General features: G+C 43.6%; 1 protein-coding gene across 3 annotated transcripts; it reads right to left on the bottom strand.

The window, feature by feature from the left end:
• Positions 1 to 4624: 4624 nt before the first annotated feature.
• FHL1 (four and a half LIM domains 1) lies at positions 4625 to 17832 on the bottom strand. 3 transcript variants are annotated; one of them, XM_080910533.1, is made up of 7 exons: positions 17667 to 17832; positions 9786 to 9967; positions 8631 to 8805; positions 7908 to 8077; positions 7301 to 7487; positions 6522 to 6721; positions 4625 to 6119 (listed from the first exon to the last, which is right to left on the bottom strand). In XM_080910533.1, exons 1-7 carry the CDS (start codon positions 17686 to 17688, stop codon positions 6036 to 6038), a joined length of 1020 nt encoding a protein of 339 aa, XP_080766659.1. In that variant the 5' UTR covers positions 17689 to 17832; the 3' UTR covers positions 4625 to 6035. The 3 variants fall into 3 exon arrangements, with proteins under 3 accessions (XP_080766659.1, XP_080766657.1, XP_080766658.1); XM_080910531.1 differs by lacking the exon at positions 6522 to 6721 and having other exon boundaries at positions 17667 to 17824; XM_080910532.1 differs by lacking the exons at positions 6522 to 6721; positions 17667 to 17832 and adding an exon at positions 11382 to 11447.
• Between the last annotated feature and the right edge of the window lie 2686 nt (positions 17833 to 20518).

Below are 20518 nucleotides of genomic sequence, written 5' to 3'. Positions count from 1 at the left end.
AAATGTTAATATCACTAGAGTTTTAAGTAAAAAAGGTTTGTTTTCCTTGAAAACATCTCTGTTGTCTCTTTCTTGGGTTTTCTATCCAGGAGTGTGTGCTTCAAGGGATTCCTCAGTAAGTGTCTCTATGACAGGATCTAGTTGAAACCTTAAAATATTTTATTTATTCTATTTATTTGTGATACTACTTCAAAAACTAGAAACACAATTTGATTGTGTAGAGAACATAAGAGATTGTATGAGGAGTATGGAGTGTTCACGAGACCAGAGAGTTCCTAATATACACCAAAGGTTACATAGCAGCACACTACTGCCTGCCCACGTGTGTCTTTTATAATTCAGGGCTTATACACAGCGTGCATTATTCTGTCGAATACATAAAGCAGTACTTGGCTCTTGGCTCATGGAGTATGATTCAATCCCTTAAATATTGTATACGTATAGTAGTCTTGATCCTGAGGCCTGTCCTTCAGTAAACACACAGCTTGACATTTTTTTCTAGGCACTTGTGATACGTGAAGACAAAAGCAGCTCTATTCTTCATTTCCAGTGCAGGCACACAGATGTATACACATTCATCTTCATACGTGTACCCGCACACACATTGGAGCGTGCACGTGATGTGATTCCATAAAACTAGGACATACATTCCTTGTCCTAACACCAATGACCTTCAGCGTTTAAATCACAGATGGTTTAAAGCGGGGCAATGTTCCTTTGGCCATCTATCTTGGATTTGCAAAAGAAGATATTGACATTGTCTGATCCATGCTCCTTGGATATGTATTATGGCAGGATTCATTGGGTTTTTAAAAATATTTTTAGCTGCTGGTTCTTAGATGTAGACAGCAACAGGCAACTGTCCTGAAAGACAAGCTTCTGATATTTCCCTACATGTGTTGAAAAACTTTGTATGTGCCACATGACATTAATGTCTCAGATAAAGCAAGCTTTGTTTTCATTATAATAAAATGCAGTGACGGTGAAGCAAGTCCAACAAACAGAAAGATCTTTTCCTAGATTCATCTACATGGTGATTATGCAGACTTCCAGGTTTAGAACAGAAAAGTGTACCTCCAAACCCTGCTCTTGTTTTGGTTTGCTTTTGTTTTTCTGAAACAAGGTTTTACTGTAAAGCCCTGCTGTCCTGGAACTCATTCTGTAGAGCAGGCTGGCCTTGAACTCAAAGATCCCCCAGCCTCTGTCTCCCAAGTGTTGGGGTTAAAGGTGTGCCACCTTTTAGCAGTCAGCAGAAGTTTGGTCTTTATTTCCTGAATGAGCTATTTATAGCTGAGGCCCATTTTAAAAGTAGAATTTAATTTAATTGTTTTGTTCATCGTATAGTGAAATTCATGTTATCTCCCCTCCCTCACTCCTTCCCTTCCCTTTCTTTTGTTAAGTTTGGATCTTGCTGTGTTGCCAAGTGTACTGGCTGGTTTTGTGTCAACTTGACACAAGCTGTAGTTATTACAGAGAAAGGAGCCTCCATGAGATCCAGCTGTAAGGCATTTTCTCAACTAGTGATGAAGGGGGGAGGGCCCAGCCCATTGTGGGTGGTGCCATCCCTGGGCTGGTAGACCTGGGTTCTATAAGAAAGCAGGCTGAGCAAGCCAGTAAGTGACATCCCTCCATGGCCTCTGCATCAGCTCCTGCTTCCTGACCTGCTTGAGTTCCAGTCCTGACTTCCTCTGGTGATGAACAGCAATGTGGAAGTGTAAGCTGAATAAACCCTTTCTTCCCCAACTTGCTTCTTGGTCATGATGTTTTGTGCAGGAATAGAAATCCTGACTAACACACCAAGTCTGGTTGTAAACTTATGATTTCAAGCTGCTGCCATCTGGCTCATGTAGCTCCCTTGCATTAGTGGGTATAAGCCATTTCACCATTAGAAGTCACCATTTTTACCCACATGTGCACTATTGAGACTGTGCGATCATTCTCACTTTCTCCTTTCAAAATATTCTCCTTTTAACCCTTCGATTTGGTATCTTCCTCTAATGAGGAAAACATTAGTGTGTGTGTGTGTGTGTGTGCGTGTGCGTGTGTATGTGTGTGTGTGTGTGTGTGTATGGAAGGCAGAGATCAGTCTTGTGTCCTCTCTCAGGAGCCACACATTGTTTTTTTGAAATAAGGTCTCTCCCTGAGCCCCACTGATTAGTTTAGTCTGCCTATCTCTTCCTCCCCTGGCACTGAGGTTACAAGCATGAGCCCCCACATCTCAAGGTTTTAGGTGAATGCTGGGATTCAAACTCAGGTCTTAATGCTTAAGAGACAAGCATTTTGCCAACTGAGTTATCTCCCTAATATCTAACTTTTCAAAAGCTGCTTTATAAATCTATGCTGGGTCAGTTGGTATGTTCTTAAGTGGACATTTCTTCATGGGATAATTGAGACTACTTATGACCTGATATGCCTGTATGATTTTCAGCTTCCACTATCAGCACCATCACTAATGTGGATGCAGGCTACAGTATGTAGTGAGAACAACTTTCAGGGTCAGTTCTCTCCTTCCACCTTTACTAGGTCCAAAGGATTAGATGATCGAGTTTTCAATCATGTGCTCCACCCAGTGAGCCATTTCACTGGCCCAGGGTTCTAATCTTAATATATGGTTTGTTCGGGTACTGTAGCACCAGGCCTGTAATCCCAGCACTCTAGAAGACTAGAATGTAGGAAGTTCCACTGAATGAACAGATCATGTCAATCTCTTATTCATTCTTCATCTCAGTAAGTTTTGCTTTTTATACAGTTGGCCCCTTATTTATCCCTAATCTTTGTGAACTTGTTTATAAGACTGTGGTAGCTATTCCCCACTGTGGCTTGTAGAGCAGATGGAAGACACCAAAGCCTTCTGTCTGATGCTGACCCTGATTGCATGGTTTCCTGCTACCAGCTGCCCCGCTAAACTCTCCCATGACTGCGCCATGTGCATGCAATTTTGAAATGAGCCATTCTATCTCATTTTTAAAATGAAGACACAAGCTTGGTCAATTATCACCTGCCCAGGATGTGAACACAGGCCATCTTGCTTAAGTCCTCCCTATTAGACGTTATGTTCCTGTCTTGATGGATACTTCTAACAGTGTAGTGACTAGATAGCTAAGCCCATTTCTCCCAAACATGCAACTAACAGCATCTTCTAAAGCAGTGAATACCCTGATGACTTCCCTTACTGGTATGTCCATTTTTGTTGACATGTCCAACATGACCTCTTTCCTATGAGCTGTGCAATAAGCTCATGGCAAGCTTAATCTCTAACAAAACTGTGCTTTTCTTAGCTGGAAGATGGGCCCAGCATTTGCTGTGACATTAGACCCTGTGTATAGGACCTTTTTGCTTCTAAAGATCAGTGTTAGGGGCAAGCAACTGCAGAGACAGATAACTGGGGGTCTGTTTCTTGGTGATGGATGGATGGATGGAAGGACATTTTGTTGCAGACTGTGGACCAAGAGGTAGAGGTGGTTTTGGATATTTTAGGCTTTTCTTTTTTTTTTTTTTTTTTTTTTTTTTTTACATTTTTATGTATGTATGAGTACACACCAGAAGAGGGTATGGGATCTCATTACAGATGGTTGTGAGCCACCATGTGGTTGCAGGGAATTGAACTCAGGATCTCTGGAAGAGCAGTCAGTGCTCTTAACCACTGAGCCATCTATCCAGCCCCCAGTGTAGCTTTTCTTTAGCTGGTGTGGTGCAGAGGCACCGCCTCAGAAACCTGCATAGGTACTCTTCCCTGGTTTAAAGCTGTTTCCATAAAAAGAGACACACCCAGAGGGGACGGTCCCCATTCTTGTCAATCCATAACACAACAGAAAAAAAAAATGCTTGAGGTGGATTCTGACAAGTTTCAAACCTTGTCCTAGATGGCAAATGCTTCAACCGAACAAGAGACCACTCTGACCCCATTATCTCTCAAGATTCTGACATGCAACAAAAAGGACATTTTTAAGAATTTTGTCAAGGCGGAGCTTGTGGAAGCCTAAAACCTTGCCATTCCTACAATCCACCATTAGCTGAAATGTAGCTTATTGAAGCGCCTGAGGCCTTTGGAACCTCCTATGAAAGGACTGAGCACAGAAAGGATGCACTGCAGGAACCCACTGGTCTCCTGGGCGCTCTTAAAATAACCCCAGGGGCAGAGAAAGGGTGGGTGGTAAGAATATGAACTTCAGTTCCAACTGCCATGGGTTTCAGAGTGTCCCAGGGCAGCCCACTCTTCCCTGTCTCTCAACAGAAGACTTGGGCTGAAAGCACAAGTCGGGAAAGGTAGAGAGGACAGGGCGTGCGGACACAACAGCACAGGGGCCCTGGGCTCCGGAGAACCAACAGGATAGAAGTAGAGGAAGAACCACCTTCCTTCTCAGGTGGCCTCATTGGGATTCCCTTCCTGTCTGTCGTGCCCAAGCAAGAATTGTCAGTTCTTGCCTTTTGTGGGACATGGAGAGCCAGGAAGCACTGTGAGGCAGTTTTTGCTTTGAAAACTGGACCAGAGTGGTCCTACAGGTTTGTACATTGCAAGGAACCATTTCCTTGAAGTCAGGAGCAAGTTCTCCAGGTCTCCGGGATAACGGTATACTACATTCTCGCTGTTTCCTTTGGGCAGAATAAAAAGACAGGAGGCGTGTTCTTTCTATGCTGCTTTATTTTTGTAAGGATACACTGAAACATTAGATGGAAACAGCTAATGACAGATATGGAAATGAGGTGTTGGCAGCTACAACCACTCCTACAGTAATATATGAGTGTGTATTTTCATTACATCTTTACTTTGATATTGGCTCGTTATATATGTAATACAGTGGGGAGCGCGGGTAAGTAGGCGATCCTGCGTTTCAGAGGAGCAGGAGGTGAGAACCCAGTCCTGCCTGTGAAGGGTGATGAAAGCCCCAGGGATCTAACTCTGGAGGGAAAGCTCTAAGTATCACAAGAAACGGGACTTTGCGCTCTTCCCAAAAGCAGACAACGAGCAGACAACGGTTATGTTACAGGGACTTCACCTTGTCACTGCTTTGAAACGGATTCTTTTGATGACAGCCCTGTGCCTGCTCAGCTGCCGCTCTGGAGTTTTTGTCACTTCTACAGGATGAATCTCAAAACTGCAGGAACGTTTGAGGAGGCTCAAATATTGTCATGCAAGTTTCCAAACCCATAAACTATTTTACTACTTATTAAAACAAAATTATTAAAAAAATTAAAAAGGACAGGAGGGTTAGTCTTGTTAAGCTTCCAGAAGTAGTCACTGTGGCGGGTTTTTCCTGAAACAGGCTCGTTTTCTCAGATCTGTTTAGATGCTCCAAATCACCTGTTGTTCTATGCTTTAAAGTAGGAACGCTCAGAGACCACGCCACGTAGGGAGTCAAACATTAGTATGGGGAAAAAGTCACTTGAGAATTACAGCAAAGTTCAAAATGTTAATTCTCTGGAAATCTGTGTTAGTCGTGTGAAAGCACAAAAGAACAGAAGGAAAGTCAAAGTTTTGATAAGGAAGTTAAACCATGCATTTTGGCAAGTTCTTAACTGCCCATAGAAGGCGAGCAAGGAGTTGGAGCAGCCGCTGCAACGCCTGCACAGCAGTCACGTGACCGCACAGTGAGTTCCGACTGAGCCCCAAAGGCATCTCAGCCGGACGCTTTATCGCCTATGCTTCTTGCTTACATCATGAAGGGGCTACATGGTTAGCACTTTTCTGCTCTATGGGAAACATGCAGAAGAGTCAGTCTAAGTTTTTGTTTTTCCACTGCAGCAACAGAGACATTATTTTTGCTGCAAGGTTGCTCTTTGCTAAATTCTAATCTGATCACTGTGTGTCCTTGGTTGATTAATACTGTAAAATGGGAGAAAAGACAGAAAGAGCAATTTTAAAGAGGTAAAAGCCCACTCTTTCCCTATGGATGGTACAGAGAGTGAGCAAAGGACACAAGCGTGGTTCAAATGCCATTTTACAGGACAGGAGCCCCTGTCAAGTTACAGCTTTTTGGCACAGTCAGGGCAATACACCTGCTCGTTATGAAATACAAAGCGTTTGTTGGCCAGATTCACGGAGCATTTTTTGCAGTGGAAGCAGTAGTCGTGCCAGGATTGTCCTTCATAGGCCACCACACTGGAGCCTTTACCAAACCCTGTGGAAAAACACAAGAAAACAGAGAGAGCTGAATGAAGACGGATGAGGAAGCCAGAGTCAGAGATAAAATGACAACTTGCCCGTTCACAGAGCCGACAGGCACACAGTCAGTGTCTGCCTGGCTCTCTGCTCCCCTCTACTCGACCGCGCATTGTCCCCCGCGCCGCCACTGTCCCCCGCGCCGCCGCAACCCTTCTATGGCTGTCAAGGACCTGAAAAGATGCCAGAGCTCAGCTAATGGCTTCCTTGATTTAAAGAACCCCTGTTCCCAAACCACCACCACTATAGCTCTGTGACGAACACCGACCTCCCAGCATAACAAGTCTTTTTAAGTCAGGGCCATGACATCAAAGTGGCCACCAGGAGGCAACCTTGGGCTGTTTGTAGGGTGTACACTTACCGGGCCTCGAGGAGCGGCTAAGCTTCGATTTTTTCTATAAAGAACCACCACCCACGAGGGACAAGTCCTCTCTCCACCCGGATGCCTGACCCGGAGGTTGGCGCTGGGAAACAGGGTGAGAGGCAAGCGTTTCCCGTGGCACACTGGGGACTTCCTAGCTTTAGAGACTGGGTGGCTCACTCTTGACACAGTCCTTTTCCCTGAGGATGGCAAAAGTCTTCTCAAATGTACATTTCAAGGCTCCCCGGGGAGATGGGAAAATTGGGAAAGGGCTCAGGGCACGTGGATCGCGGCCGCAAGATGAGGAATGAAGTGATTAGCTTTGCTACTGATCACAAGAAGGTTAACATTAAATAAAATGACCCTGCTATAGCAGACCCCTCTGCACTAGCCTGTCACTATGGTGTGGAATAAAGCTAGGTTAAAACTCTCTAGCCACCCTAACCCCCCACTCCCTCTTTTTACCCGACCCCCCACTAGCTCCTCCCACCTCTTGCCCCGCACCCTTCACCCCTGAGCACTGCCTTGCTTTCAGGCTTGTGAACTCCTAGCATGGTTACTTGGTTCACAGCAGTCAGGACGTGCTCTTCATTGCAAGGGTTAACCTGGCCTGGGAGACAATCCAAACTATTTGGAGGGGCCTTTAGGGCCACCATGGCAGGGGTAGAAGGACATCATCTAAGGGCCTTTTGTGGATGGAACCGACGCCAGGAAAATGAGAGATGGTTACCATGCGCAAAACCTAGCCTGGCAGACTTAGCAAGGACTCTTCAGCCTACCAGTGATGGGGTTCTTGCATCCAGCACACTTCTTGGCCACAAAGTTCTTGTAGCAATCCACGCAGTAATACTGGTCCTCCACAGCGGTGAAACGCTGCCCAGCCAGCTTCTTAGAGCAGGTAACACACACAAAGCACTCGGCATGCCAGGGCTGATCCTGGTAAGTGATTCCTCCAGATGTGATGGCCTAGACCAGGGAGTGTAGCACCGGGATTCAGATTCAACAACCAGGCACTGTGCTGGATGCTTTGGGATACAGTATCTCATTTCATTACCACTACAGCCATGGGAGGAAGGTGCTATTATTATCCCCAATTTACAGATGAGGAGACCAAGGCCTAGACAAGGTGCGCCTCTTCAGAAGGTAATAAAGTGGAGGAGGCAGGCCTTCTCCAGAGCCAGGGCTGCTGGCTCAGAATAGAGGGACACAGACAATCAGCTGCAGCACTGCTTTCTAAGCCTCAGCTCCTCGTCTGTAAAATGGGCACAATAATTCCTACGTCACAGGGCTATCATGAAGATGGAATGAGATAATGTGTGTGCAAGTGCTCTGCAAACTGCCGAACTCCAGGCAAATGGCACTTGATGCAAAACTACCACAACATACCTTGTTGCACTTCACGCAATGCTTGGCAAACTTGGTCTCATGGCAAGTCACACAGTAGAAGTCCTCCCCTTTCGGGAAGAAGCTTCCGGTCCCAATGACTTGCTTGCAGTTGCTGCAGGTGAAGCAGTCTTTATGCCAGATGGTGCCCTTGTACTCCACATTCTGGTCTCCTGCAGGGGAAACAAGTGGATAGCCCCACTGACAGGCTCTGCAGGGAGCTGCATCCCTCAGCTCCCCAGCCCCCGCCCAGAGGTGAGGGGATGCAGGCCCTGCAGTCAGTGGCCTCCCTCAACCTGTCTGAGTGCTACCAGTCATGCCAACCCAGGGTTCTGTCACAGGTGGGGATCCTGGCAGGACCATTTAGGAGGGGTACCGGAATCCCCACTCCCCACCTCCGCCACTGCAATGATTTAAGTTTCGCTAAGGGATTGCCTAACCCAAAAATGCCTGAGGAAGAAGCATGCATGGATCACTTACTACACCCAGAGGAGGAAATGCTACATACTTTCCACTCCATTCTCTTGCCACAGACTGTTCTCTCCAGTGTTCGTTAGTCTCCGAGTGTGTGCGTGTGTGTGAGCATATATATGTACGCATATAAACACGTATGTATATGGGTACATAGATATGCTAAAATCTCAAAGCAGCTCACAGTAAAGTTAGCCCCACCATGACAAGCAAGCACATAGCATGTCTGCCCTCAGGGTGGGAGTGGGCCAGTACCTGCTACAATGGCCTTGAAGCACCCTTTGCACCTGGGGGAGTCCTCCCGAGTGGCACACTTGTTGCACAGGATCTTGCCATCCTTGGACACAAAGGTCTCACTGGCCAAGGGGTGAAGGCACTTGGCACAGCGGAAGCAGGTGTCGTGCCAGTAGCGATTCTTATAATGCACCTCCTGGACATTAAGCAGAGCAGGGTGGCCACTGTGAGGGGCACTGGGGCCAGTGGCTGTAGCCTTACCATCAGATACCAGGTTCTCCAGGGCCAGGTGACTACTCACGCCAATGTCAGCCCCCTCCATGCGGGGATGCCCTGTGGCGAGTGCTTTTAGGAGTAACAGGAAGAGGAGTACTGTAGTGAAGACGAAAGCCTCACAGTTCCCAAAGGACATAAGAGTAGGGGGGGGGAGCCCCAATCACAAATCTGAAATCCAAATGGTTCCGGAATCTCAAGCGGTTTAAGGGTTAACAGACAGATCTCAGAAGGAGAAAGGAACACATCTGGTCTCGTGGGCCAGGTCACAGTCACAGTGTCACAGCACAACACACAGTTTATTCTGTGTCCCTGGGGAAAATAAGACCCTTCCAGTCCATTCAGCTCTAGTGCATAAATGCCATTCCACAGACAATAAAAGAAAAGGAGGCCAGAGGCTATGGATTTGAGAGGAAGCATGTGGGAGCTGGGGAATGCTCAAAGAGGGTTGGAGGGAGAAAGGGAAAGGGGGAAAATGATATAATTAATTTAAAAGCAAAAACACTGTATAAAATCGCCTTCTGGCTATGTACATAGCATATATATGAAACGTAAATGAATTTTGTGTTTAGACTTGAGTATCACCATCAAGACCCTTCATTAAATACGTAGAAGTATTATAAAATAAGAAATGCAGAGTCAAACACAGATGCTATTGCTAAGCATCTCAGATAATGGCCATTCAACCTATATACTCTGAACAAGCTGGCAGGGCCTTAGCAGGTCATCAACTCCAAGGCCCAGAACATATTTTTTTAAGCTAGGGACATCAGAAACACCCGCCTCAAGTACTTCTGGCTGCTGTGATGAGAATTCAAGATGGCAGCATTGCTGGCCAGGCTTCAGGAAAAGACCTGAAGCTCACCCAGGCTGCCCCGTTCCCCCGTCAGCTACGACAGTTACCTTGGCATCAGCGCTTATGGGCTTGCGGCAGTCCACGCAGGTGTTGGCGCAGAACTTATCAAAGCACTTCAGGCAGCAGTGACGGCCGTCCTTCTGCACATACTTCTTCCCCTGCAAGGGGTCCCTGCAGTAGTGACAGTCGAACTTCTCAGACATGGTGCCCACCTTGTAGCTGGAGGGACCTGTAGGAGCAAGCAAGCAGGACAAATGAGTAAGGAAAGTACAAGGGTGCTCCGCCAGCGAAGGCCCTGGAGGTCCCAGTGTGCTGCTGCCGTGTAGCTAGGAAAACCCTGAGTCCTCAGGGTCCAGCTTCCACTTAAGCCTGGCTAATTACCAAGCGTCACAGCAACAGATAGTTCACTATGGCGCCCAGGAAGAAAATGCCTCTGAAGTGTCACACGTAAAGGGCCAGCAACTATGTGGGGACATGTCAGAGGAGGACAAGTGGGCCAGACCTTAGGCTGGCTAAGGTCACCACACAGGGGATTCTGGGAGATTCATACATGGCTGAAAAGTAACCAAGAATGGAAGGGGTAATGGGAGAGTAAGGTGGAGCAGGGAAAAAAGGATACTACTGGGCAAGGCAGGTGTACTGTGTGCATCCTAACACTGGTCCACAAGCTGCCCTACTGGCTTGCACAGACAGTTCAAAAGAATGGGGCACAGCAGAGGCTGTGACCACTGCTCCCATAGCTGTCCACCACACAGCAAGCCAGAAGCCTCCCTGCCAGCTTTGACCCCATATTCTGTCACCTTTTAGAGTCGGGGCAAATATTATTGGGTGGTCTCACTCCCTCCTGCCTATACAGTTCTATTAATCTGAATAGAAACTGAACAGCTAAGTCGTATTACCCCCAGGCACACATGCAGCCCCCAGGAACTTGTTTCAAATGTTTAAGTGGGACTTGAAACAGGCAGAAGCAGCTTCAGTCCTTGAAAAAGATCCCAGAGAGTTTCATCCCAGATATTTTCCTGGTGGCTGAGATCTGGGCAACAGACATTCTTGCCTGGCGTGGGCACATTCTGCAATTGTGAATGATTTGTCACAGTGAAGTACAGTTTCGTGACACATCAAAATCAAATCTCAGGTCCAGACAGTGAGGGCTGACCTATTCATGCAAGTGTTACCTTTTGGCATAGCTGCTGCTCTAAACAGCAAAAGTTTTCATCTGGAAAGCTGACTTTTGCAAAGGACTAAACTAATAATTCCAAGAGCCTCCTCCCTCCAGTCTCTTCAGATGAACAAACTCCCTTAACTCCCTGTGAGCACCCCAGCTGTGGCTCTCGACAACCATAAGAAAGGAGCCTACAGAATCCCAGAGCCCCGCTAAGGTCTTCTGCTGTCAGACCCTTTGCCAAGTCATTTTTCTAGAGAATACTGCCACCAGGAAGGGTTTCTATTCGTTTCCAGTTTCTTTACACATATGCTAATTTTCTTCTCCCATTAAAAGAGGAATTTGCATAAGTAAATAGACAGCAATTATTTAATTTGTGTTAGAAACACAAGAACTGAAACCATTTGAACTGAAACTATTCATCCTGCATGTACTTTAGAGAAAGAATGGGGAAAGAAATGAGCAGTTGCCTGCTACTCACCACAGCTCTTCCACCAACTGAATGGCCCCAAACTCCTGCTATGGGTTCTATTCCCAGGTTTTTTTTTTTTTTAAATGCAACCACATGTCCAAGTTGTTTGGATTCTGCTGCCATAGGCAACCAAATAGCAGAGTGAGCTAAGGAAACCACACCCTTTGTCTGGGAACGCACTTGGGCTGAGGCTGGTGAACTCTCACTTGGACTGTCAGTCTCTTCTGCCAGTCTCTCCTCACAAGGGAAAGCAGGCCATAGAACACACACAATGTCCACTTACACATCCACCACCGAGGCCCCTCATGTCAGAAAACAGACACAGTGGGTACATGTGACATTTCTGTACAACCTTGGCACAGTTGTATCAGTGTCAAGCCAATAGGGAAAACAAGAGAGCAGCTCTTGCTCCAGCTTTTCTCTAAGAACCCTAGCGATACTCCCTGGTCTATCTGTGTAAGTACCTGCAGCTATGATGGCCTGGAGAAAACCCCCTCCATCTGTTCTAACTGCTCCCAGTTGTTTGCTTCTGCCGTGTGGAAATTGTGCAACAACTGGTTGTAGACATCAACAAAGATGGGCTTTCCTGCTAAGAGCTAAGTTGAAAACCCAGCTGGTATTCTTTAGATACCAGGTCAGCCCGGTGGTACAGACCTGTAGCCCCTGCTCCCCAAGTCAAGGCCTATCTGCTCTATGGGGGGAATTCAAAGCTAGTCTCCACAACTGAATGGAACTGCCACCTCATGGGTTTTTTCTTTTCTTTTTAGGTTTTAAAGGGCTCAGGGTAAAAGTGCAAGATCTCTGTCTGACATGCATGAGTCCCTGCTTTTAATCCTTTAATCCTTCAAACCTTGAACTAAGTAAAATCAAAGACTAAGTACAAGGAACTAAGTGCCAATGGCAAGGAAGCAAACTTTGTGCAGCACAACAGTGCTATCATCCATATTTGAAAAGCAGCCACGCCCCTCACCAAGTTGTCTATTTCTTGCTTACTATCGCTATTTTAATGTCTAGAAAAGCAGTAATGGATTCTAAATATGTTTCTATTTCAGAACTGTACTGATTCCCTCCTAAAAGGAGTCCCCCCTCTTGGTATTGCTGAGCCCTTCCTTTATGGTTAAAATAGGTGCTAGGCATCACACTAAAGGAAATCAAATGCTAGAAAATACAACAAACTTCATTTGGAGGTATCTAGGGGTTTTGTCTTGGTTTTACTTTTAGACAAAGTCTAATGCTGTAGCCAAGACTAGTTGTGAACTTGTAGTAAACCTTCTTTCTACTTTGACCTCCTAAATGTTGGGATTTTTATAGGCATGAACTGGTATCTAGAGGTTTTCAAGAGAAAGCTAGTTATGCTACAGCAGACAGATACCTTCCTGCCAAGCTTTGCTTCCTATAAAAGCACGTATTTTCAGAGACAATCCCAGAAGCAGGTTCCAACCTTTTGACAATATGACGTGTGCTGAGTCACATTTACAGCTATCCTGGGATATATGTAGTCCACAGGTTGCAGGCTGGACATGCCTATACCAAAGTGTATTATAAATATTTGCCAATAAACATATACACACCTTCAGTACATTTCTTTAACACAGGTTGCTAAAGCACACAGAAGAGGTATTAAATGAGCCAACTCCAAGCTAATGGCACTGGTAAAAAAAAAAATAAAGAAATAAAGAAAGAAAGAAATAAAGAAAGAAAGAAAGAAAGAAAGAAAGAAAGAAAGAAAGAAAGAAAGAAAGAAAGAAAAAAGGTGCTCAAGTCTCAGTCCTTTTAAGTTTTAACTTTTGGCAGTCCATTTTTTGGGGGGGGAGGTTGTTTGTTTGTTTGCTGTTTTTATTGTCTTTCTTGAGGCAGGATTTACAATCATTGGCTGCCTTGGAACTTGTTCTGCAGACCAGGCTGGCCTCGAACTTACAGAGATCCACCTCCCTCCCTCTGTCTCCAGAGTGCTGGATTAAAGATGTATGCCACCACCACCTGGCTCTATTTTTCTATTTTAGAAGCAGGAGAAATCAGGATCACCTCAGATTCCCCACTACAATATACTTAAGGCCAGATTCTGTATGCAGCTGGAGACGACAGATTTCACAGGGACTATTTTAGGACTGATTTTTAATAGTTGACTCAAGTCGTTTCTATGTGTGGAAACAACTATTAATCAAGATAAAATAGACACGTCTAGGAATGTTGGATTTCTCATCTAATGCACACACAGTTTGGAAATGCTTAAAGTATGTAGTAATGTCAAATACATTAACTTTATTTAGCAAAAAGTCTAAGTGAAACTTTGAGCAACCTGAATTATCTAACTTCTCATTTTTTTGACTATATGGTTATTTGGTACAAAACTATTTCAAACCCTTATGGCATATGCTTTACTACAAAGCTGGAGTAATACATTTCTACTGGAGAAACAGTCACTACACCAAAACCTCACATAAAATAAGTGTAATAGTTTCGAGACAAAAACACTCCCAGGATAAGGACAAACGACAATGCTGGCACAAAGGTTCCCAAAGGAGAATACATGTTCTAAGTGGTGGGTGCCAAGGAAGGCAGAGCCACACTTCAGAATCCATGGAGGGAAGAGGTCGGTTTACCCCTCACCTTCATTAGCAATCAGCAGACAAGAAAGGGATAGGAAACTCCTTGGTGAGCCTCGTGCTCTTCAGCATTTATTTCTTTAGAAATAATTTTATCCCCTTAGCAATTTTTAAGTACATGAAACGTTCAACCTTTCACATGCTACAAATGCTTTGACCTACAGTGGTTTTAGCTTGGAAAGGTCATCTATCATTAAGTGAAAACATTACTACATGCAATGACAGTGCCGCTTTTTCCTTCTTCTGGGGACACTCTGATGAATTTTAATCTCCATGAACCCTTCATTTGTACATGGAAGTGATGTTTCTGCCACTATAATAGAAGCTCAGGGACCTAGTTCAGGACCTTATATATAGAAATTATTCACTGTGCCCTACTGGCAGACAGATGGGAAAAGGTCACCACTGTTGACCTTCTAATACTTCAGTGTGTAGACAGGAACTCAGAATGGATTCTGATCTAATGATCTGAGCCTCTATTTCTAGGCAAACTGACTTTTCTTTTGGGAGAATTTTTTTTTCTTTCAAGAACCAAGTTCTTTTCTACATTTAAGGGGAAATGAACCTGACACAATGCAAAATCCTATGTCCTGATTTTAAAAGTCATGTCCCATTATCCTAAGGTCCCCAAATTTAAACAGTACCCCTCAAGTCATGTGAATTGTCATATGATTTTTCCATGATATCTTTGGCATGAATGTGTTTAAGGAAAGCAATTCTGGATGGTTAGAAATCTAGCTAGGTGATCAAATGTTACTTAACCATTCTCAGGTGTCATTCTGACTTTCTACTATGCTTGCTTCAAAGGGTACATCATTCTTCATTTAATAAGCATGCTTCCTCTTTCAGGAAAACAGAAAAGAAAATTTGATTTACATCCAACACGCCAAGAGGTGCCTAAAGAAATGTCAGTATCTCAACAAAAGAATTTAGAGACTGGAGGGGTGAATCTATCAGTTAAATGCTTGTGTGATCATGAGGACCTGACTTTGGCTCCCCAACACCCACATAAAAAGGCAGGTTCCCTGGTGTATGCCTGAGGAAGTACAGGACAATTCCTAAAGCTTGTCCTAGCCAGCCAGCCTAGCTTAACTGATCGGATCTAGGTTCAGTGAGAGACCCTGCCTCCAAAAATAAATAACTGGCCTTTCTACAAGTATACCTATGCATGTATGGGGACACATACACATATACACACAGAGATGTGTGCACACACACTTAAGCAACCTCACATAAATGTGTACACACACAAAGAGAAAAATGACCTAGCTTCGAATTGAATCATAAACGTATCCACCTAACACTTAAAAACAAAGAGCCCATGTGTATCCATTAATTAGAGCAGGGAACCCCACTGTAACACTTCTTAGAGTACACCTGTTAGAAAATACTTGTATTTCACAAAATCTTGCTTGGGGTTTTTTTATACTTTCTAATGTCTTTCCTGTTAATGTTCATTTGTTCCTCAAACCAAGTGATTCAAATGAACATTTCAGGAGAAAGTGGGTGCTCTACCTAGGCACCCTTCTTTCTCTGTATGCTTTGCCTGACTGCTCTAACTGAGCAAACACTGAACACCACCCAGAGGGAAACAAAAGCAGTCAGCTCATTGCTCAGTGCAGTACGTCCGTGCCACAGCAATAAATGTTGGCTTCCAGAGAAAAGGACATAGTGCACTCCTTAGGACATTCAACAAATGGAAGGAAGCCTCAGCTGATGAATAGGACACTTGTGTGACAGACATGCTAACACATACCTGGAGGTGTTGTCAGACATTTGGGAATAAACACCTAAATAGTCTCAGGGAGATGGAACTTATGAGTCATAGGTGAAAAGCAGTCTCTCATCAAATTTTGTAGAAAATTCAGCAACAGTTTATTATTATTGTTGCTTAAAAATATAACATAAACACAATGATTCAATGTTACTGGCAACTTCTCTAGAATGCCACATTTGGTCAAAAAACGTAAAAGCTCTTTTTGGGTCACTGATGCACAGATATCACCATTTTCGTTCATGTCTGGTGTGAAAAGGGTTGGATATGTGATTATTAAATGAAACCATATCTGCGTTTATTTTTCTACCAGACAAAGCTATGACCTACTACCACTCTGTCTGTCTGTCTGTCTTGGATTTTAAGAAGGCACTTATCTCCAATTCCTTCCCTTTTTCCCCAACTCTCAGTTTCCATTTTAGCATTAAAAGGGGAGGGGCAGTGGGTACTTGGCAGGCAAAGGCAGATGGATCTCTGAATCCCAGGCCAGCCTGATCCACAGACTGAGTTCAGGAGCTGCCTACACAGTAAAACACTGTCTCAAAAACAAAAGAGGAGGGGGTTCTGGCAGGTGTATGAGGTAGTTCATTGGCTTGTGACGAGAACTAGTAACTGTAGGATATTTAAAAAATCTGAATTCTCTCTACACCCTATTTGTGGACCTTGAGTTGAAAAGCCAAAGAGTAACAGGAATTAAATTTGTTTTTTTCCCAGACAAAAATGTCCAATGCTGAAAGTATACAACTTTGTCCTTAAAATGTCATGATTGTGTGGATGGCCACTAAAAATGAGTCCAAATCCAAAGATCTGAGCCTTCCTGTTGCTCAACTGAAGCTCATTTCAAAGCAACACCAAGTTTCCTCCTGAGAGGAAAGTACTCTCTGCTTTTATGGACCAATGAACTTATCACAATGCAAACTGTTCTTAATTTGTAAAATCATATAATAAAATATAAACAATTATTCTAACAAAATTGGAATTATTATTCTGTTGTTACCACCTAGGAGTTTATGTAATATTTTTAGGTAAACCAATTGTAACTAATCTACCAGTTGATGTGGAATCAAGGCCCATTAGGGAAACTGGTCCAGCTGATGGGTTGGCAGAAAATCACCACCTCAGACATGTGGCACCAATCCATGTTTGTAAAACAATCTCTGGGGGGTTACAGAAAAACCATCTAACAATGTTTAAACACAGAATCAAAGCAGGAAGTGTGTATTACTTAATGTGGGGAACTTCACTGCAGTAGATGTACTTAGAAATACTAAAAAAGGAATTTCTTCAAAAACCATTTCCATTGTCAAAAATATCAACAGGCAACCCCAAGTCTCAAACATAAAATATGAGGAAACCCTCACTCATGGTCTTTAAGGGATAGGAAAAATTTTCAGCTAAGAATAACAAATACCATGTTTTCCATAACAGAGAGACCTGTAACTGATTCTTTAGAAAAATTAAGACTATTGTTCAGAAAAAGGAAAGATGCATTACCTCATTTATAGATACTTCATTACAAATATAATCCTCCTTCCCTCTCCCAACCCAAATTTCCCTTTCCCTAAACACTTAAGTTAGAGTTTAAGTACTGGAGAGATGAATGACAGAAAATTCCTAACAACCTGGACCAAACAACAAAATCCAATTTCTCTCCTCATATCATATCTTAGTTTTACGGGGCATCCTGAAATGTAAAATAAAGTACAAAAACAAATCAAGCATCCAAGCTTACTAGAGGAAGAATGATTTCATCTTTAAAACCGAACAAGAACAGAACAGATAGTAGCCAGGGTTTCCTTACCATTTACACAGCACCAAAATCATTCAATCCAAAATGACCTTTTAAACCAATGACAGATTCATTGGCCTGAAACAACTATCCTGTAGATAAGAGAAAGAACAGGGAGTTTTTACCTGAGTGTCTTTGAGAAGCCATGGCTCAGAGGCCAAGTTCAGGAGCAGCACCTAGACCCGTCTTCTCTCAACCCCAGATGATAATGCCGTGGCTCATTTGTGAACATACATTTAAGGGGAAGCAGCTCACACAAAAATAACCAAGAGCAGATGTCCCACCCCTCCCCTGAGATCACAACCTTAATCCCACTAGAAAATTCTTAACCATTTTAGGTGATCCAAGGGAGAAGAATAGGACCCAGTAAAAATACCAAACGCTACATATAAATACCTGTGGGGCTACTCAGCATCCAAATTAGCTTCAGAGCCAGAAAGGCCACATAGAAAGTCATCCCTGGACCGGAATAAAATTGGACTCAGCTCCGACATAGCTTAATGTTGAGCCAACCTTATTAATTTACTTTATATGCCACAGGAGCTTGTCTTCGGTCCTATAAATAATGCATATTTGTACTGCTCATGATCAAAGTAACAATAGTAGATGGACTTTTGCTACCAGTGTAATTAAAGCACTACAGCGAGAGGGCTTAAGAGCAGTATAGACATTTAATGTGTTCCTGGATATGTACCAGCAAATACCAGATCACTGACACAGGGGACCATTCTAGGCACACTAACTCCAGCATCAAACAGAACAGAACGTTATGGATCCCACACATGCACATCCTTTGCTATACCTACAATAGAGACAGTCTGTCTTACAATTTTTCCTGTTACAGATAATGATAAAAAACATGAATAAATGTATCAACTATCATACATAGAGTACTTTCATGTGGTACCACTGGCTGGACACTGGTGACTGTGAACAGGTTCTAAGAAAAGCCTCAAAGTCTGTCTAAAACCTTTCCTTTGCCCTGGCTCCCACCTCACTGGCTTCTTGCTGTCCCTTGTACCTCTCAGCCCAAAGCCTCTCCCAGCTATTCCTCTCCCCACATCAAGTCTTCACTCCAAGCCACTCCAAGAAGAAAGTCTCTAAGCACACAGTTCTAACTGGGTGCAACTTGTTCCCATCCTCTCCCTGCTACTCTCCCCCAGTCCCATATTCCTTCCATTCTGCTGCCCCTCTAAAGCATCAAACTGACGGCTCACTCGTGTGTGTGTGTGTGTGTGTGTGTGTGTGTGTGTGTGTTTCTTCTTCTTTCTCCTGCCCTGTGTTAGCGGCCTCATTTAGAATACAACTGAGCTCCCAGGAAATACTCAAAAGCTATGTGTTCGAGGAATACATTAAGACAAGCCAAATGTGTCAATTAATCCTCCAAAACACAGTTCCACCTAGAATCTAAAAAGTGACTTTGGTTAGAAACTGCAGGAAAGGGAGCCTGTCCCTCAGTGAAAGTCTGCTCCGTTTCCTGGAGTTTCTCAGAAGGATGGCTGATACTCTTCTTACTTGCTCTTGCTTATCTGGAAACTGGCATAGGAATAAAAGTCAGAATGTTCAGTTTAACAAAACAGACCTAGGAAAATAAGATACGTGCGCGACACTGAGCTCTCTTCCACACCTTCCTAGACATTTCCTTGTTCACGATGATATTATAACAGACTGACTACTCACAATACCACACCCTTAAAATCAATGTACACTGTTCACCGAGGGGAAATGGTCTTACTTTATTAGATGATTAACCTTTATGAATCTTTAGTGAGGCATTCCTTTCAGTATGGTCTGTGTATTTTTAAATGCCTCCTCTTAACAGTGCTGCGGACGATAAGGTTTGTGTAGCTAATGCTGTCTCACAGGACATCAATTCTAGTTTCAAGTTTCACACTGGGATGGCAGTTCATTTAGGTGTTGACTCATTTTGAAAATCAAACACAGATTATGGACATATGGCTTCATGAAGTTGGCAAATACATTTGGGTCTATTTTGCATCAAATATAAGAGAACATGTAAAGATAAGAGAACTACTTTGTGAGCACTAGTCAATGGTGACAGGCCAGTGTGATCCGAGTGCTCCACCTACCCCTGCATTTCTTCCACTTGCAACAAACACCATGTACCCTGGCTTTCCTGACTATGAGGCATGACTGCCATCTGCTTAGACACTGACTCTGAATGTTAATACTAGCTCTCACAAAATTTGGCTTTTCAGCAAACTTAAAGCATTATGGGATATTTTTGATGATGTTGTTAGTTACCTTACAGAACTTGATGGTAAGACCCTCTTACAGAAGATACTGCAGACAGGAGTCTTGGAACATGGAGAAATCAAGCTGGTATTCACCTGTAAGCTTCATTCATACTGGGTAGCTTTCACAGTGCTGGAAGGTACTATACTACACACTACCAAAAGAGAAGAGTACGCACTGTCTTACTCAGCTATGAACCGTGCAAGCTACAACAACAACTGGACTGATAAGATCAGCCTAGTAGGGCAAGAGTGGCATGAATGTTATGCGAGTAACCAACCACTTTATGATTATATTTAAGTCCTACTTTACAAGATGAAGCCTATATCTTATTGGTGCTAAGAACATATGGCTAGACAGGTCATAGACCATAGGAGAGAATATACTACTGTTACTGTGCTATACGGACATAGTATTAACTGATTTCTAATGAATTATCATTATAGCCATTAGTCTATCTCTCAACCTTCATCAGAGAATCTTCTTTTTGTAGTAGATGATGATTAAAAGAGAAATCCCATAATTGGTCAAAGCATAAAGGCTAATACTAAAGAATGTTTAGTCGTAAATAGGACATCTATGCTACATCCCCTTTCCCAAGGTTTATAGGTCTTTGTGAAAGAGGAAAAAGATAGATTGTAAGAGCCAGGGGTCATGGATGACCACAAGGAAATAAGTGTTTTTCCAGCTACAACAGGGCATTTGCGCATATGAATTCACA

The sequence above is a fragment of the Micromys minutus genome (genome assembly GCF_963924665.1).
Source record: "Micromys minutus genome assembly, chromosome: X".
In the NCBI taxonomy this organism is placed as follows: Eukaryota; Metazoa; Chordata; class Mammalia; order Rodentia; family Muridae; genus Micromys; species Micromys minutus.
This window is presented reverse-complemented; position numbering and strand designations above follow the sequence as displayed.